At 48.7% G+C, this 27,590-nt stretch overlaps 5 protein-coding genes across 13 annotated transcripts in view; 4 read left to right on the plus strand and 1 right to left on the minus strand.

The window, feature by feature from the left end:
- Positions 1-7,650: 7,650 nt before the first annotated feature.
- LOC120896216 (pyridoxal kinase) lies at positions 7,651-9,454 on the plus strand. The gene is made up of 4 exons (XM_040300187.1): positions 7,651-7,819; positions 7,937-8,137; positions 8,217-8,466; positions 8,696-9,454. The coding sequence occupies exons 2-4, from the start codon at positions 8,045-8,047 to the stop codon at positions 9,280-9,282; spliced, it is 930 nt and encodes a 309-aa protein (XP_040156121.1). The 5' UTR covers positions 7,651-7,819; positions 7,937-8,044; the 3' UTR covers positions 9,283-9,454.
- Positions 9,455-10,536: 1,082 nt separating this feature from the next.
- LOC120893252 (keratin, type I cytoskeletal 10) lies at positions 10,537-16,762 on the plus strand. Of its 2 annotated transcripts, XM_040295043.1 has the most exons (4): positions 10,537-10,819; positions 11,553-11,737; positions 12,287-12,374; positions 14,408-16,762. In XM_040295043.1, the coding sequence occupies exons 1-4, from the start codon at positions 10,730-10,732 to the stop codon at positions 16,076-16,078; spliced, it is 2,034 nt and encodes a 677-aa protein (XP_040150977.1). In that variant the 5' UTR covers positions 10,537-10,729; the 3' UTR covers positions 16,079-16,762. The 2 variants fall into 2 exon arrangements, with proteins under 2 accessions (XP_040150977.1, XP_040150978.1); XM_040295044.1 differs by lacking the exons at positions 10,537-10,819; positions 12,287-12,374 and having other exon boundaries at positions 11,620-11,737.
- A 47-nt stretch (positions 16,763-16,809) lies between these two features.
- LOC120893253 lies at positions 16,810-17,524 on the minus strand. The gene is made up of 2 exons (XM_040295045.1): positions 17,397-17,524; positions 16,810-17,330 (listed from the first exon to the last, which is right to left on the minus strand). Exon 2 carries the CDS (start codon positions 17,302-17,304, stop codon positions 16,894-16,896), a length of 411 nt encoding a protein of 136 aa, XP_040150979.1. The 5' UTR covers positions 17,305-17,330; positions 17,397-17,524; the 3' UTR covers positions 16,810-16,893.
- A 140-nt stretch (positions 17,525-17,664) lies between these two features.
- LOC120893251 lies at positions 17,665-24,259 on the plus strand. Its single transcript, XM_040295042.1, has 8 exons — positions 17,665-17,918; positions 18,024-18,219; positions 18,319-20,059; positions 20,134-21,339; positions 21,433-22,116; positions 22,189-22,355; positions 22,438-23,442; positions 23,524-24,259. Exons 1-8 carry the CDS (start codon positions 17,881-17,883, stop codon positions 23,656-23,658), a joined length of 5,172 nt encoding a protein of 1,723 aa, XP_040150976.1. The 5' UTR covers positions 17,665-17,880; the 3' UTR covers positions 23,659-24,259.
- A 503-nt stretch (positions 24,260-24,762) lies between these two features.
- The window catches only part of LOC120896787 (potassium voltage-gated channel protein Shab), a 101,189-nt gene continuing 98,361 nt past the window's right edge, over positions 24,763-27,590 (plus strand). For 6 of the 8 annotated variants that reach the window (XM_040301218.1, XM_040301223.1, XM_040301225.1 and 3 more), the window contains exon 1: positions 24,764-24,814. The gene's annotated coding sequence lies outside the window, so the exon portion shown is untranslated. Of the gene's footprint in view, positions 24,815-27,590 lie in introns of all 8 variants that reach the window. The other 2 variants (XM_040301219.1, XM_040301222.1) reach the window with 2 other exon arrangements.

The following is a 27,590-nucleotide window of genomic DNA, read 5'->3' on the forward strand; positions in this document are numbered from 1 at the left end:
TTGTCTGCTGACTCATGGAATACTATTATTGAAAGTGCAATCGACGTTTGAAGGTACAGGTGAAGATAAACCGATGAAAATCGACAAATTTATACCATTTTTTTAAATGCAATTTTTAATAACAAATACCATCGATTTCTACTATTATAACATAAATTTGACTCTTGAGTCTTTCGTTCCTTTACTGCTTACTTTGAAGATCAATCCAAAGGTTATGTAGATTTAAATAGTTTCAATTCAATGAACTTGCCTATGTAATAGGTAAGTGTCCCAGCAAAGCCCTCTAATGGTGTTTTCAGAGCGACCAATAAGCCAGGAGCAATTTGTTATAACAACATTAGGAAAAACTATAATGTTTTTAAAGCTTATTTGTAATCCATACAGTTTCAACTGTCGATCAATTAATCATATCAATAAAATTGGAAAATAATCAATCCACTTGGGAAATTTTAACCAATCCAACACACAAATCCCTCTACAAAGTTGCCTTAAAGCTGTAATACCTTCAAACATCAAACTAAAAGTCAATCAATCACGCGATAAAAAAAACACAACATTACGCTTTAAACATTTTAAAACAACAAACAAACAACCCACACTCCCGGTTTACATCGACATGATTAAAGCAATTTTGATTCGATTCGACCGACACGCGATACAAACACACACACGCACGTTACACAACAACAAAAAAGCTCTGGTCTGCCACTCTGATATCCTGTGAAAAAAGGGGGAAAAGAAGGGGGAACCCGAACCCGTAGCGAAAAACGCGAACCAAACCAACAGGAAAAACGGCCAACACTAACCAACTAATCCTATCGGCAAACACGTTCCGGCTGCGGGAAGGGTGCGGCTGCGTATCGCTACGCTGCCAATCTTTCGAACGATTAGTGGCTGCATTCTGTGGGCCAGCATCGCTGATCTGCTAATTCGTGTGCGTAGGAAATCATGATTGACATTAGGTAAATAGGTAATGAATGCATTGCCGTTGTACGCTGTAAAGTACGGGTGCGCTTTTTCCTACCCGATTTTTATTAGCATTTAATAGGCCTCGGGGCCATTTAGAGCCCGTTGCCGCCATCACCGGGTACCGGGGTTTGTTTGCATTCTTATTAGAGCGTTCGGGGGGTTTTTTTCTTACAGTACAATTCCTAAAAATACAAAATGCCCACGGTTTCCACGGGAAGACTATTTTCCCATTTCCTCGCCGGCAAAAAAACAAACGAAACGAAATTGAATTTTCTTCCGCATCTTTGCAGCTGTGTTAGAAAAAAATGAGGCAAAGAAATGGCTCCTATAATTAACCGTGGCCAGCTTCCGATGTAGCTGCGTCCTTCCGTCTAGTTAGCCTTAAGCTATAAAACAATCTTCCACTTAACCGGTAACCCCCGCGGGCAAACGCTGGCGGACCCTGCAACGAATCGCGCACATCGCAACGACACTTTTCTACATCTACTCTTGCTTGCTCTGCTTTGCGCTAGGAGGCCCGTAGGCGTTACCCGGTGTAAGGCCCCGTAAGGCACACGGAACTGCTTCCCATTTCCTGCCACCATCAGCACCGTTCATTTCCGTTCGGTGTAAGCAGATTTGGCGTGAAATTTTGGTCCGCCAGCGCGCGCGCACCAAATCGGCACATCCTGGCAGCTCGAGGGCACATTTGCATCCCTTCTTCCCTTTCCTTCTTTTTTTATCCCTTTTCTTGTGAAAGCGCTCTAAAAATATGTTTTAAAACAGAACAGTTTGTACCGAACTTTCCAATCACAGGGTTCATAAATCGAACCTTCCAATGCGCAACGAATCGCGTCGGAGTCCTTTTTCGTCCTTCTTATTATATGCGTTTGTGTGTCAACCGCAACCAATGTGACCACCACCACCGTGCGTCACATGTTCACTTTCATGCTATACCATCCCTTCGCCCGGGGATCGGGATTAACACAACGCCGAAGGGAAGGATAGCAAACCAAACCAAAGCCAAAGCAAAAAAAGGCCTCGGAAAACCATTCCATCAAATTAGCTCCTATCGGATTACGCCGTCGACGGGTGGGTTAGGAAGAGGGCCAAGAGGTACAAAGCCGGTATGTAACATGTGACATTGGACAAGCAAACATTGACGGGCCTTCGGTAAGTAAACAGCATTTAAATTCATTACAATTTCGATTGGAACGTTCCGAAAACGGTGGCAGGGAACACACACACAAACGATAAACTCCTCCCGGAACGGTACGTTCCGATTGCGGTGGTTCTGGTACTGGTACCTCCATGCCATATCTGGCGGAACGAAATGCATAAAATTTCACGCTCTTTAAACAACTCAATCACATCTTGCCCTCACTTGCGTGGGGGAAAATGCTGATATTTTGTACCAAATGTTTGTAGGAGCACTCCGTAGCATCAAATTGAATTATTTACCACCAAAACCCCTTCAAGCCAATTAAGGGAGCGGGTTGAGTCGGTTTACCAAAGCACGTGGCGCCTTGTTGCTCTGTATTAGAACGCAATTTAAGCAGGAACGCATCCGTACTTCAGCTTTGGTTAATTGTTTAATCAACGGTCCTGATTTCCGCGTTCGCACGTGCCACCGCACCAGTCGCCACTAGACCACAAGGACACACGGCAACCGGTGAAAGAACAAACAACGTCGGTCACCCTCTCAAGAGGTTGCAGTTGCGCCACTGCGGACCATGTGCCACGTGCCGGCGCCCACTTGTTGACGCGTGTTGTCACTTAGAAGAAGAAGCGACTTCTTCCGCCCGCCCGCCTGCGCCTAAGATAGGAGGAGGAGCAATACAAAAGGGACGGAAATCGCTTCGCCACCTCCCCAAAACCGGCCTCCCGCCAGGAGTGTGCGCAAAACAGTCGATCCGCCATCGCGGGGATCGCTTACCAGCGGCACGTGGCAGTGTGAGAACAACCCGTAGGGCCTGAGGAAAGTTGATGATGCAGCGGCATGAAGTGGCTTTCCGGCTTCCGGAGGAAGTGTTGTTGGTGTATAAAAACGGGTAAATTTGTTTGCAATTTGTTTGGTGGGTTTTTTTGCTGTTGTTGCTTCTGCCGCCTGTCATTACGAAGAGATTATTTTGGCTTTCATCGCTTGCTTTAACTAATAACACTTCGATGCACGCGTGTGGTTGTTTTGCGCGAGGCGTGAACGTTTGCGCGTGGCTTGTTATTGGTCCCGTGGGAAATGGGGAAAAGTGTTTAGTGCATATGAGCGTTTGATGCAATAATGATGGACTAAATTTGTTGACAGATGCTTGTAAGGGATATTATAGAATGCGAAATAAATTAAAAACAATTTCACTTACAGGCGAAAATGAGTTGACAAATATGTTTGTGAACATACATTTCAATTTTCTGGTTGTTCTTCCTGAAGCTTATGCCATGTTATAGCATGAACATGCAGACGTAGTGTTTAGCTACAGGCCTTCGAGTTCCTGGAGAGCTGAAACAAATAGAAAATCATGAAAAAACAATGTCATTTACAACAACCTATACGTCTCCCAGAGATATATAGGTACGAGACACACCAGAGACTGAGGAAAGACGACATTACTGCAAACTATTACTCGCATGCCCCATGGAGCTAACGGAACATACAGATAAGAACCGGTTTGTGAGCTCAAAACCTAACCGAAATCCAACAAAAAATGACCTCATTAGGAAGAAGTCATTAACCAGCAGTAAAGAGCATTTCCAAAGACAGTATTGGCTTTCATTCTGAGCTCTCGAAACTCGCTGTGCCTTTCTGCGCCGTTTGGAATTTGTATTCCAGAGGGACGTTAGTTGAGAGCAGAAAGAGCGTGTGGGTTCGATGACTTGCGAAGCGATGCTAAATATCGGAAGTATTTTCTTCTTATTTTACGCAACAGTCTTCGTCGGTCAAAGGCATGCCTAAGCTACTAGTGATCTTGGCTGTCTGAATGATGGGCATGTTGTTAGGTCTTGCACGCTGATGACTGTTCCAGTTAACATCCAGACGGGACCAGTTAATATCGTAATTATAAACAAACGATAATCAGATCTCGATTCGATACATATGGCAAGGGACCTTGTACTTTACATCTTCGATATGCTCGGATAATTAAGGTATCAACATTGAGCTATGTCTGATGGCCTCCAGAGTGTTGCAGATTGCATAAAGTCCCTAAAACACGAAAGGAATCATTGACACTTCCACACCTATTCGAAGCTATTCGTACTCTTGCAACTCACACTGCTTTTTACCTTTTTGCCCATTCCAACCTCCAGTGTCCCGTGATCTCAGCGGTACCTTTCGGCTTCAAGTTCTTCCCACCGGGTGCACCGTTCTGGCCGGATGGCACTTAATAGCTACCGTACTTCGCACTTCCCACAACGAACTCTCCAGCCGTGTGCGCATTGTTACGAACAGTAGTCTTATGGCACCTCGCCACAAACACCTCTTCGCTGTGTTCAAAGTGACAATGTTTATGAGATTATCGACCGGAGGAAGCAACCGCAACTAATCCTCCGCGCTTGGGAGAAGGTGCGATGTGGTGCTACCTGATGTCACCAGCAAGGACTTCCACACCACTTCCACAGGACATACCTTATGTCCGTTGGTGTCGTTTCGTTTTTTTCTTCTCCTTCTTCTTCTTCTTCTTCTTCTTCTTCGTTTTCACACCACTGGTCCCTGTTGCTCGAAACAACAGCAAAAAAAAAACATGTTTGAAAGTGAAAAACCGTTGACACTGGGAGGTCCTCTGGCACACTGCTGTGCGAGCAGTGCAGAAGGGAAAAAAATCACTTTCCAGCTAAAAAACGCTCGTTCCACACAACTGCACACAAACACACAGACACCAATGCCACACGCGCGTGCTGCGAACAAATGCTACCAAACATGGTGTTTCAGCCCAACACGAACAGATCTAGTTGGCGTGATAAACGTTAAACGTCACCTTCCGGTGGAGGTCCTGCAGGATTCCGTCAAAGGGTGCCGAAAACGACAACAAAAGCAAACGAAAAGCTGGCCAGCTTCAACGGAAAGGTGTAAAAGTCACCCGGTTCGTCGGCGTATTAAGCCATTACCAACGGAGGCGGAGGTTCCCAACCGAACTCGGGGGCCGTGCAGCCAAGCGGAACCTGGTGACAGCTGCATTTGCATAAATCGCATCCACATCAAGGTAAGGTCCGGTTACAGCCAACAACGGCCCCATTTGTTGTGTTACCTTTCCCGACGGTACCGGACTTCCTCCGTGATTTGGATCACGGCAGCGATTGTGACCAAAAATTAATTATCAACTCTCACACCTCTTCCAATGCCGCACCTCTTCCCGAGCGTCGTATCCTGCTGCTGGCACGCGCTGCGGAAATGCGCTGTGTTGTCAGGAAAAATCCCCTCGACAGATGCATGAATTGCTGGTGCTGATCGCGCACAATCGCTTGACAATTGTATGGGGATTTTTTGCGTGCAAAAGTCCGTTTGCTCTAGTTTTGGGATCGATTCATTTTTTTTTTTTGGGTTATTTTGAGGTGCTTTTACACGAGAAATAAATTGCACTGCTTTTGTGTTGAGTTTTAGGGAGGTTTTTTTTTTCTCGTGTGCGATGGATATTGCTGCTAAATCGCTTGCTGTTTTGTTCGTGCAAAATCCCGCCGGGAGTGTTTTGTGTGGATTAGGGTGTACATGTGGGACGAGTTGGTACTGCACTGTCGTAATCGTAATTGAATGTAATCTTTTTTCTAGTAGCGCCATGTAACGATTAACGATCGTAAAGAAATATCCAGGGGACCTATTCCGGGTGTGTGCAATTGATTGATTTACGCTACGGAAAAGGAAGTTTCGCGCTTTCGCTCCAAACGTGTACATTTTTGATGACCAAGCTGTACTAAACCTGTATTTATCCATTTTTCGCAGTGTGGTGAGCTACAATTTTTCCCTCTCCGAACATTGACCGCCATTCGGCTGAAGACTGAAGCCGTCCGAACGGTTGGAGTGCTCTTCCGGTTCCGGAAATATTTACAAACAATTGTGCCCTCTCGACTTGAACCGATGCGTTACGAGCTCGTTGCGCGCCACTCAACTCCGGGCCCAGCGTAACAACTCTAGTGGCCTCTTGATAATCTATCATCACACCGGTTCTACCTATCTCTCTACCTGTTTATCCTCTCACCCGACCCATTGAACGGGGAGGTTTTTTTCAAATGCGAACCTAGAAAAAGGACCCTAAAACCAAGCTATTGAAGGGATTTGCTTGAAGTGATGCAGAGAGAGAGAGAGAGAGTAAAAAAAGTAAAATGATACTTTTAGCCTTAATGCTTACCAGGAGCAGACACGATCTCGATATACCGAGATCGGTACATTTGATAAGAGATGTAGAACATCAGGATTCGATTGATGCCGATTGCCACGTGCAGACCCGGCAAAGAATGGGTTCACCTTGCTCTTGCAACTGTAGTTGCGAAAAAAAGAGCAAAAGAAATCGAACACCGCCGTTCAGGATTTGCCTGATTTACTTCCGAATTTGGTTGCTCCGAAACCCGCGGATACCTGTTGTAGGAAGAAAGGTGTACGGAAATGATTGCTACTCGTGCCTTTAAATGAACTGCACAATTTTAACGCCACAATTTCAACGGATTGCTAACGGAAGTGTAGCCATCGAAATTGAGGTAGGGGGGAAAAAAACCTCATCAAGCCTCATCGCCACAGGATAGTAAAAAAAAAAAAAAAATATGCGCAACAGCGCATGGCGAAGGGTGCCCGCGGAAGTAATTTAATATTTTCGATTCAATGCAAAGCACCGTGATACCGAACGACCCATCCCATGTACGCCCCTCATGGGCGGTGGTTACGGCTCGTGCGGCTGGCGATATGTAACGTAACTCCAATTGAATTTTGCAACCCCCGGCAAGTAGCGCCCGTTTTTACCCATAATCATTATCGTATTCTCATCTTGCAAACGGTAACGGAACTTGTATGAAAACCGCTGCTTATTCCCGCTATATCTAGGGCCAGTGGAAAGTGGAAAGAGGCGGCTGGTGGCGGCGATGCTAGGAGTCCCTTGTGAACACGATACGGATCTGATTCGATCGCCAATCGGTTTGTGTAATTCGGGCCTAAATGCATACAAATGCACTGCGGCAGTAGCTGTAAATGTTTCTAAGAAGTGCCGATCGCATTTAGGAACAATGTAATGGTGGGGTAGTGCGGAAGCCAGTGGTTTCGAGCGATGTGAGTAATACGAGATAAAAATGCGGTCGATTTGCTCACTTCATTGTTTCATAGACATTACGTTAGTAGTAGGAAGAATGTAATTTAAATGAATTAGTCTTAGTTTATTTTTTTAAAGGCGCAGTACAATAATTTACTTTTTTTAACATAAAGGACAAAAACGCAAAATAGGGGTGGATTCGTTATGGCTTCGTAGCTACGGTGCTATAAACTTTGTATGGCAAGCTAACTGGTGCTCTATTCTTGTGTTTGTTTTATTTTTTACTTTCGATTTTTGCTCTTGAAGATAGTGAAAATTATGAAAAAACCTTTTATTTTACTAAATTTAAGAAAATCAAAACTTATTTCTAAATTTTCACATTTTGCACAATTACTAACACCTTTCCCATAAAACAGAGAGAGACGAGCCCTGCAACAACAAACAGCTGTCAGCCGAGTGTGATTGTTTTCAAAATTTCCCAACACAAGCAAAAGAGTACGCGTACGCACCGAAAATTGTGTTTTATTTGTAGCAAAAAGTGCATCGTTCTGTAGTTTGTCGATTTTGCGGCATAACACTGGCTTTTGGCCGTTGGTGAGCCAACAGTAAACTCTTTTTTTGTTAAACCGAGCGCCTTTTCAATGTCAACGGTATGTGTTATCTTATCGCCGATTGCAAGCGCTTCACCCATACACGTGATCTGCGCATTAACGAACGACCAGCGGCGAGCCAGTAAATGCATTTAATAACAATTTGCACGATTGCAGACACGCCGCCAGTTCGCATTTAGTAGCCGTGTGTAGCGCATCGTCGACCCCTGGGACCGGACCGTCAGCATTTACATCATCGTCATCAATAACAATAACGACACCGTCATGGCCAGTGGTGCTTTTAATCGTGTGCTTTCCATCCAGAGCCACGTCGTGCATGGGCATGTGGGTAACAAGAGTGCCGTATTTCCGCTGCAGGTAGGTGTAGTGGGTGTGTTGTTGATGGCAGGAAATCTCAAAACAAACTACCAACGCTCTCGATGTTTTCCCCTTCCAGGTGCTTGGGTTCGAAGTTGATCAAATCAATTCGGTACAGTTTTCCAACCACACCGGCTACAAGAACGGGTTCAAGGGGCAGGTGCTAAACGAGAAGGAGCTGGCGGACGTGTATGCCGGGCTTGTGGACAATGATTTGCACAAACTCTACACCCATCTGCTCACTGGATACGTGGGCAACTCGGCATTCCTGCGCGAGATCGCATCCATCCTGCGGTCGCTTCGCGGTGTGAACGAGAAATTGATTTACGGTACGTTGTGGGACGGGGCTGTTGTATGCGCACAGCACTGGGGAGGCGAGTCTATATTTAGATAAGCGATGATAGCAGTGGAGGAGAAGACGGATGGCGTAGAGACAGAGAGCGAAGTGGAGGAACCCGTTTTTGCAACATTGTAGCACATTGTATATGATGAGCGGTGTTTTGTTACTCTCTTCTTCTCCCTCTCTCACACTCTCTCTCTCCCTCTCTTATTTTGTAGTATGCGACCCGGTAATGGGAGACGATGGCATAATGTACGTGCCGAAGGAATTGCTGCCGATCTATCGCGATGAAATTGTCCCGCTTGCGGACATCATTACACCGAACCAGTACGAAGTGGAGCTACTCACCGGAAAGCAAATCAAGACCGAGACGGACATCTGGGACGCGGTGCAATGGTTCCACGAGAAGGGTGTCCGAACGGTGGCCATCTCGTCGTCGGAGCTGGGCTCAAAGGACACACTGCTGGCGTACGTGAGCAATCGCACCGCCGCTGCCGGTACGGAAAAGTACCGACTGACCATTCCAAAGCAGGGCAACAATCTGATCCGCTTCACCGGCACCGGAGATCTGTTTGCGTCGCTCTTTTTAGCCCACTCGGCCCTGACCAACTATGATGTGGGCGCTACACTGGAGCGGGCCATCGCAACGCTGCAGGCAGTGATCGCGAAAACGCTCAGCTTCATCCCGGAACCGGTGCTGCAGGGCAAGGTGCCGGTAACGTCTCAGCAGCGCGAGCTGAAGCTTATCCAGAGTAAGGCCGACATCGAACAGCCGAAAATTACGCTCAAGTGTGAAAAGTTGTAAGCAACACTTAGAACACCTAGGCTCTGGACGATGGTAACGGACGAAGGACGTATTTTATCCACTATGTGACGATTGTGACAATATTTTGTGTATGTTGTGTTTGTGAAAATGTGTACGCATTCAATGGTAAACGGCACTGGGAGTGTTTAAATATAGTAACTGTGAAACGATACGCAGCGCGGGGCTTTTATTTTATTACATTTTTCGTCCATTTAGAAATAACGGTCAAACCGTATGGCTTAAGCAGCTCTGTCCATTTGTAATCTAAATAAAAATAAAACGAAACCATTGCAATGATAACGAATTGGAAACTTGCAACATTGTTGCACGGAAAGAGTGATAAGGAGCACAATCCAATAGACATTTGTTTGCTCGTTCTTTATTTTTGTTGTTTTCCACTGATAAACCAAAACTGTAATTGTTCCCTTATCTTGTGGTGCAGTATGCGCAAAGAATACTTATAATTTGAATGAAGCGTCTCATCTGAAGTAAAACATTATTTCTTTACTTTGAATTGAATGTTCTTTGGATGTTTAGTTACTTCATAATGCTATTAAACATTGACTAAGGAATATGCAAATACTATTCATGTTACATTTTTTGAATGAACTAGTTAATTTGGCCATGTTACAAGGTGCTGATACCAATACAAAACCTTTTCTGGATTAAGAATATCTCATCTGAACCTGATCATGAACTCATACCGGTCCTGGAACCGATAATTAACTCATACTGGTTCTGGAACCGATCATGAACCAATACTGGTCCAGGAACTTATCATGAACCCACACTGGTCCAGGAACCGATCATGATCCCATGCTGATTCAGAAATAGCCCCGATTTCATTTATTTTCAGGAACAGTTCTAGGAACTGTTCCGGATTCGGATTCGAAATGATACTTAGCCATGGTTCGTGTATGTATCTGATAGAATTCCAGTTCCAGTCGACAAACCATACCCGATAGTAATTGTGCAGCGTAGCGTAGAAAATTGCGAAGAAAATCAGCATAGGAATTAGCGTAGGAAATAAATATGAAAATTTATGTAATTTGTATTGTGATTAAAACCACCCTTTGTGGGTTCATGTTCCTAAAATTATTTATTTTTCTGTCTGTTGCATGTTCTTTTCATGCAAAAACGGTTTCCACGAATGTTGGCACCCCAGAATTGTCAAATTCAAATTTGACATCCTTGACCCGAAGCAACAATCGTACAACCTTCCCGCCAACCGAGTGCGTCAAACCGAAACGTCAGCCACACTGACGCAGACGCAGAGAAAATAGACACAAAAAAACGTAACACAAGCAAGCAGCGAAACGGTTTTGGTTTCGGCATCGTAAAGAGGGAAACAAATCGTTCGCCGTTGTTGGTGCCCAAACTTAATTTCGTCCGTTTTTTTCCGTGTGTGTGATTTTAAGTTTTCCAAGCCCTGCCCCAGACAGCGACAATGAGCGGTACCGTGATGCTGTTTGCCTGCTCCAAATGCTTCTCACGCCATCCGTTCGAGGAGTTGTCCCCGGGCCAGCAGCTTTGCAAGGTAATGTATGCGTTCGTTTCCGTTCGTCCTCGCGCTAGTTGAATTATGGCGCTTTTGGGCGGGTGAAAGTGGATGGTGCGATCCGTTAAGCCAAGCAAGGACCAAAGTGACTTGCGGTTAGCAAAAAAAAAACGACCTCTAGCCTACGCAGAAAGTGAACACTGACGCCACCCCGACGGCCGAGAAAATGGCATCCCCATTTGCTCTGTGGTGCCGTTAATGCCGTTGCTGGCAGCGGTCAATTGTGAAACAAAACGATAAACATAATCGAATTGTACGAACGAGCCAAGTTAATTACGCCTCAGCGAGCTCTCATCCGCACAGAGAAATAACCCCTTTTTTCCCTGCTACTTGACAAGTGGTAAAATGTAGCTATGTGTGAAAGCGTCATACCGAATGGACGAGTGTGTCTGTATGTGCGTGTGTGTGCGTTCTCATGCGAGAGACAGAGAGCGACGAGCAAGAAAACGTTCGCGAATTAAAGTTCACACACTGTGGCCGTGAAAAGTGCTAACCGATGCACCGAGCGAAAATTTCGCTTTTCTTTTACTTGTGATTAACCTACCAACGACACCACAAACCACATCGACACACACACACACACACACACACGCCAGCATTTGAGAATGTGAGAATGTTTAAACGCACGGCATACTAATGATTTCCCTTCGCTGTTTTCCACTTTTGTCTCTTCCCTTTCCCCCCGCCTCCGTTTCGGCCCGGTAATATATAGGACTGCCGAGGATCGTTTCCGGTGGTGAAATGTACCTACTGCCGCTCGGAGTTCCAGCAAACGTCCAAGGGAAGCACGTCAGCGATCTGCCGAAAGTGTGAGGCCAACGTGAAGCAGTATGGAAAGCCGTCCGCCTGCGAGCTGTGCAACATCATTGCCGCATTCATCGGATCCAAATGCCAAAGGTTTGTTTTGTTTTGAAACAATCTTGTGCGTTTAGAAGCGTTCTTTGTTGCTTTGCTTTTACACCCTTGTGCTCCTCCCTTCCAACGCAATATCCTTTCCCCGCTGTTCATTATCCCAACGAGCATTCGAGGGTGGGAATTGTTGATTTTCTTAACGGTTGGTACAGAGACCAATTTTCACTTGTTGACACATTCCTTTCTTACCAGAGATTGCCATAAAATTTGTGTTTTTTTTTAAATAACGATTAAATTAAACCTTAAATGATGTTTCTGTAATGCTCTGTTCAGTGGCATTCAATTGAACAAGGATTCCCTCTATTGCTCATCATTGCATTGTTGAATCAATTTACCCCTCGCTCCTTCCTTCCTTTATCCCTGCACAAGGCTTAAAATCATTCCTAGTTGTTGCCTTTACTATGGCAAAAAACAAAACACTCAAAACCAAACAAACTGAACTACCTTCCGCCATAAAACAAAACCACATGAATCCTTCAAGAAATCGTTTGATTATGACGCAAACATATTTGTACCATCCTCCCCCCCGATTAGGTGTACAAACTCCGAGTTAAAATATGGACCAGCAGTAACGTGCGATCAGTGCAAACAGCGATGCGCCTTTAATAGGCCCGATTATAAGGTTAGCATGGCAACCTGGTGATACAACCCGAGACTCTCAGAGCAGCTGCCCGCTAGATCGAGTCAAAATCGCCCGAGCTCCCTCACATTAACACAATGACCCGGTGGTGTGCCGTTGGTGGTGACCGTGATGTGTGGTGATGGTGGTGGTGGTGGTGGTGTTGATGTTGATGGTGGCGCCAATTCACCATCAGGGTGGCTCTTGCGTAGAGTACGCGGAGGCGCCCGGTACCTCCTCACCTCATGAGAGCATACACGACACAACTGTCACTGAGTCACAGAACGAATCGGATAAATTCACGCACGCACGGACACGCGGCCGAGCTAATGTTGTGTCGCTAGGCCGTGCGAATTGAAAACACAGAAATGCGCACCCTTTACTCTTGCAAGCAAAATGGCGCCAAACGATCCAACAACTCCTGCTTCGGCTTAAACATGAGGCGTCAGGTCCAATGCATATAGTATAGCATCAGCTAAGAATAGATATAGGATAAATGCTAATGTTAGGCATACTAGTTTAAAGATTAAATGTACAGAAGAATTCTACTGTTATGTATTAAACGAACGAATTGTATTCGACGTAAAATTCTATATTTAATTAAGATTCAGCTAGGAACGGCGCTTCATTGAAAGCTCCTTTACTTTGATGTACATATAATTTATCAAAAAGACGGAAAGAGGTGAACATTTTTATAGATTGTTTGTATAAAAAACGTATAATAGCCTCATAATAACAATATAGCAGCGTGTGTAAGTTACAAAGTATTATACACTAACTACTGCCTTTTTCGTATAGGACATATGATCTACCACGAAATTGATATGTTAGAAGTAGAGAGGATGCCAGTAAGAGCCCTTTAGACGCGATTACAGGAAGCAGATATTTTGTAAGGATTAAGAAAAAGGATTTTAAAACAAACTGGCGACGCAAGAAGATCAGTGAGCAAAGATAGACATGTCCATTCACCATCATTAACTGTAGAAGATCTATTACAGTGGAGTGGCTTATAGGCTTTTTTGTCAAACTCATAAGACGAAATCGATTCCCATTCGGATTCATACTAGGATTAAAATTCCGGGCGCTTAGTACTTAAGAAGACTTTTGCTTCCTCTATTTGGCGTTACTTCCTACGTGGTCATGCCGGCCTGTACAGGCTTTCGGGAGTTTTATTACCGCTTAGCCAGTCCTTGCTACAGGGGACGATCCATTCTAGGATTATAGGAGACCAGTAAGATGCTAGAAACCTTGTATAACATATTCGTGTAGGTCACTGCGCCAAACAAGTAATAGTCCTAGATAGGAACAATGTGGTACAGCGGGGATTAAAAAATATAAAATTAGGTACGATTCCGTTGGTCGATATCTATTCAAGGTGGAAATAGTATAGCAGGAAGATATCCGGCAAGTTCTAGTTATCCAGCGAGAGACAAAGACACATAAAAGCAAAACTCCTCCTAGGAAATTGTTCAGAAATGTAGTAGAATCAAAGATTTTATTCGATTCGATTAATCTATGCTATACTAATAGGAGGTTAAGATTAGGATCTTTAGGGACATTTGCGATCAGGCTTTGGCCAAGTAATCTTTAAAATGTTCCATTTTCCCATTAATAATCTCTTAAAAGATTGCATCGAAGGTAGTTTTGCGTCATAATCAAACGATTGGTTCTTAATCAACAATCTTGATGAGTAAGCTTCGTTGCCAATCCCAATAATAATGCTTCTCATCTATAATAATGTTTAACTTGTTGTGATACATACAATAGTTAATAGAAAAACTTTCGCATCATAAATAGCACTAACTTACCAAAAAAAACAAGAAGGATAAGAACCTGTTAGGGGTTTTTTTTAAACGAAGCAGAGTTGGTTTCGTCTGGCCAGATGTTGAGTTTGTTGGCGATACTTCCCAAATTCCCGTAGACACCTTCCTTTACCTCTAATTTCCATTGCTCGCTTTGGCTTCATATTTAAATTATCTGTCCTTAAGAAATCGTACTGAACTGCGTTCTTCTTTTGTGTATCCTTTCTCGTGCAGGTTGATGGCAAGCTGCTTTGCTGGCTGTGCACGCTGTCCTACAAACGTGCGCTCACGAAAGCCCGCCAGGTAGAGAACGAACGCCGAAGGGCCAAAAAGCGCGCGGCAGAAGGATCTTTCCCGCCCCCACTGGGCGGAAGCGGTGCGACCGGTGGCAGCAATGATCGGCGCGACCGAATGCACGGCGACAAGATGAGCAACAGCGGTGGCGGACAGGGCAACAGTGGAGGGGGAGGAGGAGGAGGAGGAGCGATGAATCTACCGGGCGGCGGTGGAGGTATGTCCAGCTTGCCACCGCTCGGCGATCTGAACATGAGCCTCGGACCGATGGGTGGCGTCGGGTCTGCCGGTGGCACCGGAGTCGATCGCATAGACAGCGGTGGTCCTGGAGGCGGTGGTGGTGGTGGTGGTGGTGGTGGCGGCGGCGGTCCTGGAGGTACTGGCGGTGGCGCCCGGAACGATAACGGCAGGCACGCGTCCTCGAACAAGAAACCGCGCGCCGATACGGGTAAAATGGTACCGGAGATGCCGACCGACAAGCTGCTGATGAAGAGTGCCAACAGTGGCAACAGCGGCGGCGGCGGCGGAGGCGGCAGTGGCGGCGGGTACGTGGATCCCCACAGCTCCGACCATGTGATCGCGATGACGCAGCTGAAGGAGACGATAGCGACGCTGCAGCGAAAGCTGAAGCAGAAGGACAGCGTCATACTGGAGAAGGAGAAGGAGATCAGTGCCTGGAAGGGGAAACACTTTCACCTCGAGCAGGAATTGATGAAGAAGTATAAAGACATGGAGAAGAACTACGAGTTCAAGGTGGACGTGCTCAACAAGAAGCTCAAGGCGCAGCTGCTCGAAATAGCGGCCCTCTCGAAGGCGGTGAAGGAGCGGGACGACAGCAAAAAGAAGAAGGTGGTCACCTATCTGGCGACGACCAAGCTGAGCAAGGTCAGCAAATCGTCGGGCGATTCCAAGGACAGCTCGGACAGGGAGAAATCCTCCTCGACGATCGGTCGTAGCGGTGGCGGCGGTGGTGGTGGTGGAGGTGGTGGCGGCGGTGGTCGCAACCGGATGCTTGACGATGACGATGAGGAGGAAGAAGAGAACGGTAGCAACAAGGAGGACAAGGAGAACGACAGCGAGAAGGGTTCGGATAAGGGTGGGTCCGGGCGGAACACGCCGCGCGACAGTGGCAAGGACAGCCCGCGCGATGTCGATTCCGGCAAGGAAAGCCCGCGGGAATCGGACAAGGAGGAGGAGAGCGAGAAGAAAGCATCGAAACTGGCCACCGAACAGCAGCAGCAGCAGTCGCAGCAGCAGAATGAAGACTCACAGAATGACGCAGAAACACCGATGGAAGAAGGGTACGAGGAGCAGCAACAGAAGGCAAACAAGAGCAACGGTTCCTCGACCAAGGACGATGACGACGACTCGGACCGGGAGGAGGAGAAGGACGATCGGCGCAGCTCGGACCGCGGCTCGGACGATGGCTCGGAGCAGGGCTCGGATCGTGGCTCGGAACGGGGCGGATCGGGCCGCGGCTCCGATCGAAGCGACAACGAGTCGGACAAGGAGAGCGATCGGGACGATCATTCCGATAAGGGCGGAAGCGACAAGGACAGCGACCGGGAAGGGTCCAACAGTGGGTCCGAGAGTGATCGCGATTCGGACTAGACGCAGGAGCTTGTTGGTGCGTACGTGCGTGCTGGGCTGCTGGGGTGTTGGGTGGTGCTCCATTGTTGACAAGGTTGTTCCACAATTCGCTGGATTGTGACAGACCGCTAACTGACTCGCACCAGGCGACGGTCAGCCTTTTGCTCCATTTATTTTAACACTTTATTTAAATTATATCCAACTGCAACATAATTGTGTGCAACACATTTTTCCATCTAATTTACCGATTGTCCCTAAACTGAAATGGGCTAGGGAAAATTCATTTATATCTCATCTAGTTGACCAACGATTCCGTGACCCGGCCCTTCATGATGGATGTTTGGGCAAACGGTATCACTTTTTTTATATGTGGGTACATGTTTTTAGTCTAATTGTTCTGTGTCTTGGTTGCACACAGCCTGTAAGCCATTATTATCGTACAGTGGCCTGTCTCTGTGTTTCGCGATGAAGCCGTTCAGTGGGAAGGTTTATCGTGAAATTTTAATTGTAAAGCAACTACTCTTATTAAGCGTCCACCATCACGCCGTCACAACCACAATCGAGAGAGCATGATCAATATTAAGCGCGGTTAGGCGTTGTTGGTCTCGACGCCGCCTTTGATCGCGCAACAATCTATTAAAAAGAAACAAACACACAAATGTGTATTGCGCTGAATGTGAACAAATAAAGTATATTGAAAACACACGTGTTGTCGCGACTCGCGTAGCCTCTTTTCGTAAAGAAAAGTGAACTTAGTATTTAATGCATTTTAATGATGGTTTATTTCGCGTACACACTCCTACTATATACTTTTATGAAGACTGCCCCGCAGATTGCTACCATGCCCTCGCTTTGCCCTGCGTAGCGTCCGTCAGGATCCACGTGTTGTGGTCGTGCTTTTTCATCGACATCTGCTTGTGGCGCGGGTGCGTTTTACAAATCACGTACAGCCGCTCCTGCCGCATCACGAAGTAGCAGTCCTTGCAGCGTCGCTTTAGCCGGCCCTTCACCTTGAACCCGCTCACCAGGTTGAGCAGTGGCGGTAGCGGTGTCGATAGCAGCTGGCCCTGGTTGGCCAACGCTTGCCGGGAGCATTGGTTGGTGAGTGGGGAAGGCTTGGTCGGTTGCGTTAGTGAGTGGAAGTGTGAAGTCGGCCCGAGCCGTGCCACCAGCTCGCTGGAACGGGCGAGCGACACAGTGGTGGCGGTGCATGCGGACCGTAACCGGGTAAACATCGCTCCCCACATAGTGTGCGGTGTTGGTTTTTGTGTTCCTGAAGCGTGTAATAAAATGAGGCTGAGATTTTAAAGGGATTTAAAGGTATTTTGCAGGAATTTACCTGTTCTCGCTGCACACGATGTAAACAAAACAGAGTTGCGTTATGTCACTGACCGGTCACAGTGGAATACATCCATCAGTATGGTGTTTTATTCAACTAATATAAAATGCTGTGTAATTCGTTCCAGGACTAGGAAAAATCCGTAATAAAAAGAAAAAAAAAACATTTATAATAGTCAAAACTATAATTAAAAGTTACAGTACATTGTTTATGCATTTAATCACGACTGCTCACGCTGCCTGTCCCGCTAGCGCCCTTGGTGTGGTTTGACATTTTGAACAAACGGCGCGAGTATGTCACATTCGCGAAACAAATTCCGGCAACAACAACGAATCGCGTGAAGGCGCAACTTCGCGTCACTGTTCCGCATTGTTTTTTGGCGAAGCTGCCGCTACTCCAATCAATACAGCAGTATATGGCACAATAGAAGTGCTTATTTGGTTGTAGAATAGTTGCGTTTCGCGTACTGTAATCTGCTCGCAAAATGGTGTCCGATTCCGAATCGTCCGATGACGACTGCAGGTAAGCGGAGGCATCCGGTCAGGAAGATACACGAAGCCCGAAGCAAAAACTGCAAGCGTAAACAAAATTTTGGCTTCGCTTCGGTCTCTGTCTGTCTCGTTTCAGCGAACCGTACGAGTGGTTCCTGTATCGGCTGTACCACAAAGACCGCAAGATCATACCGATACGGGAGAGGCCAAAGATAATAGGCCGCGGCAAAGATGCGAACTGCCAGTTTCAACCGGCAAAATACTTCCTGGTGTCGCGAAACCACTGCATGGTGCAGATCGTCGATGGGAGGCCTACCATCACCGATTGCCATGTAAGTAGTACACAGTCGTGTGGGAAGGGCGCGCTCAACTTTGCTGCTTCTGGGTCTAAATTGTTTTTTGCTTTTTTGCTTCTTCTCTTTCTCCGGTAGTCCCGACGAGGTACGTTTGTAAACGGCGACCGTATCGACAAGTTCCAGCCGGGACGCATCGAGCTTAAGGAGGGCGATCTAGTGGGCATCGCGCACAAGAACGAAGAAATTCAGCAGTATTTCAAATTCCACGACGATGTGCTCAGGTACCGGGTGTGCCGTACGATCGGCAAGGACGAGGCAGTGGTCATATCTGACGAGGAGCAAGAGGAGGAGGTAGATGTAAAGTGTGCCATATTGCCCGAGCCCGATCTGGACATCCCGTCCACGGCGTCTTCCAGCCAGTCGGAGGCGAGCCAATCCGATACAGAGCCGGTAGAGAATGGGTCGGAGCGGTCAACGTCACCGCAGCCGGGTCCGTCCGGTTTGCAGCTGTCCGCGGTCGTTTCGATACCGGAAGAGCTGATGCGAAAATCGAGCTTTGAAAGGCAGTACGACGATATGATGCTGTGTGCCAGCAAGCTCAATCCGGACGGGTACGAATCCGACACCGAGCCGGAGCCGTGTGTCGTGCAGCCGGTTGCCTACGACACGAGCGATGTGATCGTGCTGTCGGACGACGACGAGTACATCGATGTGCAGTACTCGCAGATGGTGATAGAGGAGGTGCAGCAGGAGCTGAAGGACGACGTCGAGCTAGTGGAGCTGCCCGACCTGGGCGAGGAGGAGGAAGATACAAGCCTATGGGCGCTAAAGCTGAAGCCGGACGTGGACGCTACGCGGCGGTACAAAAAACGAGCCAAAGAAGCGAAGGAAGAGAAGGAAGCCTCTAAGAGGGAAAGGCCCGATGCTTTCGAAAAGCAGTACCACCACCATAAAAAGCATAGATCTAGCAGTAGCCGTTCGTCGGAGGAGGAAAACGTTGCCGTTCAACGGGAAGACACGGGCAAGGACAGCTCTATCAAGGTGGTGCTGAAGCGCAACAGTACCGATGCGAAGTGGGACGTCATTGAGGCGAAAATGGTGGACGCAAAGAAGCCGTCCCGACACACGACCGAAAGCAGCAAGGATTCGAAAAGGGATGCAGGGGATGGGAAGAAACCGCACCGGCACACGACCGAACCAATTGGTTCCACGTCTTCGCCGACGGTTGAACCTATCCCGTCTTCTTCGAAACATTCGAAAGAACCTATCCCTTCGTCTTCCCGACACACCACCAATGGTCCTTCAACGTCTGCCGCCCGGCACACGCATGAGCCAACTCCTTCCACGTCGTCCAAACACACAAAAGAACCGACTCCTTCGACGTCCCGGCACACGAACGGTCCTGTAGCTTCAACGTCCCGCCATACGGCTGAGCCCACGCCTTCCACGTCGCGACAGTCGTACGAACCTGCCACTCCTTCAACCTCAAAACACCGAGATTCGGTGACAGAGCTGGAAAGGAACCGACAGGCGATCGATGACAAGACGAAAAAGCCGCCACAGCAAAAGCAACCGGAAGAAGAGCCAAATAGGTTAAAGAGCCGACGGCATTCGGTCGCCAACTGGACTGAGATCGGCCCTCACAGGCCTAGCGGCACGATCGAGATAGCAATGCCGGAAAAGCCAAAGCCACCGTCGAAGGAAGCCTCCAAACCGGCAGTCGCAGGTGAAAACAGCTCAAGCATTGCCCCCACCCCACCGGAAGAATCAACGGCAGCGAGCGCACCCAAGTCCAACTTGAAACGCCGCGGTTCGGTTTCCTCGGTGGGGGAAGTGCAAGCCATGATACAAAAGAAGCTGAAACGACGATACAGTGGTAAGTGGTGCGCAACACCATAGACGATCCGCAAAGCTTATCCGTTTTGTTTTTTTGTCTCTCTCCCCAAACAGTGTCCGACCGTAATGTGTTCGATTTTCAACCAGTCAAAGTGTCCAAAGATCAAAAGGAGCAGCGCAAATCGCGGCTGATGCAGATCAACGAGAAAAAGAAGCAACAGGAAAGGCAGGGTCCGGTGATGCTGTTCGAGCCGCAGCCGCTCGGCCGCAAGACGGGCTCGACCAAGCCGAAGGTAAAGTTTACGCCCAACAATCGCGGCTCGTTTCTTACCGCGCCCGTACCGCTGCCGTCGACGTCACGGGCGCCCTCCACTTCGCGCCCAGCGGCGACCGACGAGAGCATTGTCTGCACACAGTCGACCACGCTGGAGCAGCTGCCGAATGTGAACGGCGTAGAGGAGGTTGTGATCGATATGCGGCCGAAAAAGCTTACATTCCAGAGTGTGGCACGCGTCAGCAATGTGGATCGACCGGTGCCGAGTGGTAGCGGTTTGAACAAGCAACCGCTGGCAACGTCCTCCAATCGGCCTACCAATATGGAACCACCGCCGCCAGTAACGCTTGCGAAACCGCAACACCCGAGTACGGCCGGCAATAGTAGTAGTAGCAGCAGCCATAGTAGCAGCACCACGACCACCACTTCCACCTCATCCTCCACCTCGGCTAGCTCTTCACATACAGCTACAACTTCAATTACCACGGCTGCCCCTACAGCCAGCACTTCCCAAAGGGTTCTACCGCCACAGGTAAAGATTCGCAAGAAGCAACCGCTGCAGGGTATACTAAAATCGTATGATAAGCCAAACGGCGAACATCCGGCGCCCAAAAAGAGCGTTACAATAAGGCTGGAACTGAACAAGACACGGTACATTGAGAATTGTTTAGACAAGTCGGAAAGCCCACCGCCGGAAAAGGAGCTGCCCGAGCCGAAACTGCCCCAGAAAGAGATCCAGGAGCAGATCCTCTGGCAGGAGCTCGATCTGCTGGCGGAAGTGCTCGAGTGGCCCACCAAGTGGCTGCAGCAGCAGGAGTCGGAACTGCTCGCGAACGGACCGTTCGCGTCGGAGGGCAAGCTGCTGCCCAAGCTGGATAATTACGATTCGTACGAATCGTTCCGCAACTTCCATCTGCCGTTTCTGAAGCGTGAACTTTGGCAGGAGATCTATACCTGCGCGAAGGTGGCGAAATCGTTTCTGCCCCTGTTCGACGTCACGGTGGGCAAGGCGGAGCACGTGGAGCTGTGCAAACTGTTCTGCAAAGGTAAGGCAGCGGGGGTACAGGGGGGGGGGGGCGGGGGTATTGTTGCTGTTGTACTTAACCTACTTAGATCCCTTTCCAATTCCGCCAACACAGTACGCATCAACACGCACGGCAAGGACTTCTTTCCGTTGTTTGACTTTGGCGTCGTGGAGTACCATTCGCTTCTCGGCCATAAAACCAGCCTGTTTGTGTCGGTGCGCGCCCAAAACAAGGACGACAGTGTGCCGCTGCGGGACAGTAACGGCGTGCAGCAGCAGCCAGGCTTTGCGTTCGTGCTTACGCTTTACGCGGCGGGCCGGGAACTGGAGGGGCTGCGCTCGGGGCGCCTCTTCGTGTACCGGCCGCTGGCACGGGTACACCTGTACATGCGCCGCTGCAACGCGATCTCGCTGCTGGAACATTCGCCCCTGCTGCCGAACATTATCTGCCCGACCACTAACAGGGCGAAGCTGGAGGAGATTGACAGGCGGCTGCAGCAGCGGCCGGAAATGCGCACGAACGTGGCGCGCCACATGGAGGCGGGCGCGCTGAACCCGGGCCAGATGGAGATCGTGTCGGCGGTGCTGGACGAGTGCCAGTGCTGGGAGGAGCCGACGATTTCGCTCATCCAGGGCCCGCCCGGCACGGGGAAATCGCGCGTGATCGGGAACCTCGTGCTGGAGCTGATGCGCCTCGGGCACAAGAGCAAGGAGCGGATGCGGGTGCTCGTGTGCGCCTCCTCCAATACGGCGGTCGATGTGATTGTGAAGAATCTGATGAAGCTACAGCAGCGCAAAGGTAAGCGGTGGGGAATTTCTTGTTTTTGGAAGTAGTTTTTTAACAATATTCTCATTTTTTTTTCTTCTAAAGCTGCAAACGAGCGGTTCAAGCTGGTACGCACGGGCACTAGAAGCAAGGTCGACCAGGAGTGCGCCCCGGTGTTTATCGACAAGCTGGTTCAGGAGGAAGTGAATCGGCAAAATCGGCTGCCTGATGCGAGAAAAAACGACGGTACGCTCCAGAACATAGAACGGGAGGTAAGTGAGAGGCTGCTCATAGTTAGGATGAAACAAAATGGACAGAGTTGCTGATCCTCCTCTTCTCCCCCTCCGCTTGTAGCGCAATGTGTTGGCAAACCGGATCAAGATGGCACAGGCAGAGCTGTCGTCCGGCCGGTCCGTCAACATGGAGATGTTGAAAGTGATGAAGCGGAAGCTGCACAGCTTGGAGGAGGTGCTGAATCCGGGCGGCACGTCGTCCACTTCGGCCACCACCGACGGGCGCAAGAAGCAGGAAATCAAGGCCCGCATCTGCATCCTGCAGGGGGCCGACATCGTGTGCACCACGCTCGGCAGCTGCTCGACGCTCGCATCGTACTGCACCAACCTCCGGTTTAGCGTGTGCATCATCGACGAAGCGACCCAGTGCACGGAGCTGTGCTCGCTGCTCCCGCTGCAGTACCACCTGTCGAAGATGGTGCTGGTCGGCGATATCAATCAGCTGCCGGCGACCGTACTCGACCAGCAGTGCATCGATGCCGGCTTCCGGGCGTCGCTGTTCTCGCGCCTCTACCAATCGTACGCGGGCGCGGGCGGCCAGCCCCCGGAGGATGGGCTGAAGATGCTGAAAACGCAGTACCGGATGCATCCGAAGATTTGCCACTGGCCGAACCGGTACTTCTACGGCGGGCAGCTAAAGAATGCCACCTGCACCGAGGCGATGCGCAAGACGATCCCGCTCAAGCCGTACATGGTGATCAGTCTCTGCTACGACCAGGAGCTGACGCAGGCACAGTACGAAATCTACAACAAGGACGAGATACTGTTCGTGGTCGAGCTGATGAAGCAGGTGGTGCGGTGCTGCGACAAGCACGCGTCCTTCGCGATCATCACGCCGTACGCGCGGCACAAGGAGGAGATGATCCAGAGCCTGCGCAACACGCAGCTGAAGCGGGTGGAGGTGCACTCGATCGATTCGGTGCAGGGGAAGGAGTTTGACGTGGTCATCATCTCGCTGGCCCGGTCGAACGGGGCCGGCTTTCTCAACAACCCGGAGCGTATCAATGTGGCCCTGACGCGTGCCCGCCAGTGTCTCGTGCTGTGCGGTAACTTTGCCAGTTTGAAGGTGTGTGTGTGTGTGTGTATGGGTGTGTGTACACTATTGCAAAGATTTCTAATATTGTTTTCTCCCTTTTTTATATCACAGCATAAAACGGTTTGGTCATCGTTGCTGGAGGATGCCGAAAAACGAAAGGTGTACTACCATCTTGAGGAGCACGACGCGCAGGTGGACGGGCAGCAGATGGTGAAAAACATCATGGAACGGTTGCGCATGACTTAAGATTAAGCGACAATGAGTTTTACGTTTGCATTTGGCGGAAAAGTCGACATTAAGCTTAGAAAGGAACATTTTCCTGGTTTAAAAATCTCTTTAATCCTGCTTTAATCATCATATAGCACAGTCATACTCGTGTTAATTACTTCATGTTGTATTAGTAAAAAAAAACAAAAAGGGGGGTTAATATTGTTTACAGCGCAAGCATAGGAGCAGTGCCTTGGGAAGATCTTTTTTTATGTTAACGTTGGGAAATGCACGGGATAGGTAGCTTTAGCAAACAATGTGAAGGAACATTCAGGGCCATGGCGGATACTCTCTTTTTCCCCCCTTCTGACTTTCGCCTTGCAGCTGCAAGGATCTGTGTAAGTACGCCGGTGGAGAACTATGGTTCCTTTATTTATTTTACCTATCCCGGAGCGGAGAGGCTGGAGAGCAGGTGCAAAAAAAAAACACACACACACAGACAAAACGGCAATGCGTGCATAGAGGACGATGAGGAGCCGGATGTTAGGGGGTGGAAGCGGCGGTTGTAAATACGAAGCCTCAGGAAGCCGTGGAATGCATGATGGAATAAAGAGAAAAAAAAGGCTACTCAACTCAACAACCCTTTTTCCCGTGCGGCGAGTTGCTGGCGAGATCCGAAATGCGAGGCGGAAACAAGCGGAAGGACAGTGTGTACAGCAAAAAAAGACAAAGGTCCACACGTACATGCACACTCGCACACAATAGCGGTGGAAAACACCTGCAGCGTAGGAAAATCGTACGCTTATCAAACGCTCTCTCTCTCTTGCCAGGACACCGTTGCGGAGCACACCGTTCTTGTTCGTGTCGAAGAGAGAAGAGAAACACCCGAACGAATGACGAGCAGGAGAGAGCGAGAGAGGGAGAGAGCGCGCGCTCGTTCAACCGCGCGGCTTCGGCGAGAGAGCGTGCACGACCGACCGATCGCGTTGCAATGGAAAAGCGCGGATGAGAGAGAGAGAGAGAGCGCGCGCTTGGGAAAATCGTTCTCAACAACCCCCCTCCCGAGAGCCCGCGTTCGGGAAAAAGAGCGTGGAAAATGCGGTGTGTACGGTAGGACCGTTTGCTACCAGCAGCGGCCTGTTCAGTCGAGAATTCGTTGTCGTTCGTGACGGGAAGGTACACAGCAAGTGCGTGTGTGAGTACGACGGCAGTGTGTGTGTGTGTGTGTGTGTGTGTCGGTGTGGCCCGGCTGACCACTACTGTGTGGGCACTTGCGGGTGGCACCTTACACTTCTTTTTCTTCTGTTTTGTGTGTCTAATTGTTCACGTCTGCATCTCTGACTGTGTCCTCCGCTTTGAGGGTTTTTACCTTTTGATTTTTACGGGGGGGAAAACCTGCCGCACCCTCAACCGCACACGCTCAACAACACGTACAACACTACGGCCAGCGGTGGTGCCAGTGGTGCGGGGTGTGCCCCGATACGGGAATTCAGTGCTGACACAAAGCGAAAAGTAATTTTGGTGCATTAGTATCGACTGTCCGGGCTTGACTTGAATTGAACAACACCCCGTGTCCGATAAGGGAAAGAGGGTGTGTGCGAAACGTATCGCAAAATGTGTGATACACACGCACACACACACAAAAACACGCACACCTGCTTTGGTGGATTAGGTGGATTGTGTGGATCATAGCAGGCGCTAGGAAGGAACCTGTTTTAAAAACGCAGCACACCACAGCACCACCACACACCAGCCAAAGCCATTTAATCGTAGTCGGGGGGCCATTGTGTTCGCATCACAGTCGCTACCTGTTTCAATCCTTCACTCACTGCGTGTGTGTGAGTGTGTGTGTGCGCGCTCTAACTCTCGGCTGCTCGGCTGCCTGTAGCGGCCATGGTGAACCAGTGAAACAAAACCGTCGCCACCATTAAAATTTGATTCCGTCGGTTACGGATCCAGGTTCACGCTGTTGCATCTAATGTGTGCGTGCGTGTGTGTGTGTTGCTCCGGTACAACGGTATGAAAAGTGCGCATAAACGTGTAAAGATGATCGGCAAGTGTGTGTGTGTGTGTGCGAGAGTCGTAGGTCCCTTTGTGTCACAGTTTTGCTTTCGGGACCTCCGCCCTTTGGTCGCTGCTGAACGCAGTGATCCCATATGATGAAGATACGTGTGTGCGGGGTGACCAGTGGAAGTCAAAAAATGGGACCCTAGTCCTGGCTGATACATATGAAAAAAGGTACGAACTTTAAATTTGTAATGGTGGGAAAGGAAAAGGATCTGCAAGGTGGTAGTGTGCGTTCGGTTTGGTATGTGTGATGGGGTTAATGCAGCGGAACTTGGGAACAATTCTTATTTTCACAGCGTGAGAGATGCAGGTGTATGATACAAAGTGTTGCTGTTGAGCAGGATTCTTCCTAACGTTGATCCCCCATTGCCCCAAGCAACCGCAACCTTTTGTACACCAGCCTGCTAGATCATGCTGCAAACGTTCTCCAACTGGACCGATACTGGTCTCGACCTGTTTTCTTTTAATTTTTATCATAATTTACTTAAATATTTCTTTGGTCAAGTTTTGAAAATTTTCCTCCCCATGGCGGAAAGGCTGGAAAGAAAAGCGCCCGCGAGATTTTCCTCTGGATGTAGAAGAGAATCGCAGAGTGTGTGGTGTAAGGAAAAAAAACGTGTTCAGAATCCTGAGAGCCAAAGAGAGCAAAGCAGGCAGAGCGAATGAGATAAGGAATCACTGAGAGAGAGAGATAGAAATAGAGGGAGAGGGAGAGAAGGAGGAGAGAGAAAGAAATGGCTAAAAACTGTGCCTGTGTGTGTGTGTACGTGTGTGCGTGTGTGTGAGCTGGGAAAAATAGGAAATATTAATGAGCCTTTCCCGGCGGTGCTGGTTGCGCCTGTGTGTTGGTGTACAATTATTGTACCAAAAAAAAAAAAACAAAAAAGAGGGAGTTTTCCAGGCTCATATACCTTCGTAATACCATGCTTTCTGTGCGTGGCACGGACTTTACTGGGGCAGGAGACTTGAGATAGTTTGAACTTCAACTTGTAGTCCATCGGAACGCTTTCCCAGGGACTGAAGTTGTCGGGTTAGACTGTGAATGAATTAATTGACTGTCCACACACGTTTCCTCAGTGTGTCGTACCACCCATCATGAGCTCTCAGTCGGCGGAAACAATGTGATCCCGCGACCTTATCTTCGCCACCACCGTCTGTACCACTTCATTGCAGTATTGGTCGCGAAAAGAGGGATGAAATTGCTCCCGCTCGCCCCTATCGTTTGCACTGCAAGACCCCAAACCATGTGCGCCATCAAGCGATTACGTTGGATGTGAAGATTTGGATGTGCCTGAAATGGTGGGAAAATTTATCTGCACTCATCAATCTCTTTGCTCGTGATTAATATCCGCGGCTAGAGCTAGCTTCGCTTGACTTCCCCCACTGCCACCAGCATCATAAGTGGTGTTCCCGGTGGTGGGGTCCCGACGACCATGGATTGGTTTCATGTGCCGAGCAGGATAACACACGCTGTTTTGGTATCAAGCATTTCCTGGGTAAAGAATACCGTTGTGTTAGCGGAGTGGTGCTGTTGGCTTGAATGAGGAAAGGTACACCACCGGAGGCGATAAGAGCAACGATCATGCTCACGTCGGATGAAATTAGATTAGAGACGCATTAGAGAGGGTGTAGAAGCGATCCGGACAGCAACCATTTGCTTCCAAAAGTGGATCCTGACCGCTTAGTGGGAGGCATTTGGGTGAGCTAGATTGAAGAAATAGACAAATACTGGTACTTGTTTTGAAGCGACTTTTTCCAAACATCAAGAAGTTTTCAAACTAGAATTTGAAGCCGATGTTTCTTACCCGTAGTAACAATAATTCAAAGTTCAGTTCCAGAATCAGTTTTGAACCCGCGGCGTGTGGTGTGCATAAACCCGTGCCTTTACCTGTGGCTCTATGTGT

This window comes from Anopheles arabiensis, chromosome 2 (assembly GCF_016920715.1).
Source record: "Anopheles arabiensis isolate DONGOLA chromosome 2, AaraD3, whole genome shotgun sequence".
Taxonomy (NCBI): Eukaryota; Metazoa; Arthropoda; class Insecta; order Diptera; family Culicidae; genus Anopheles; species Anopheles arabiensis.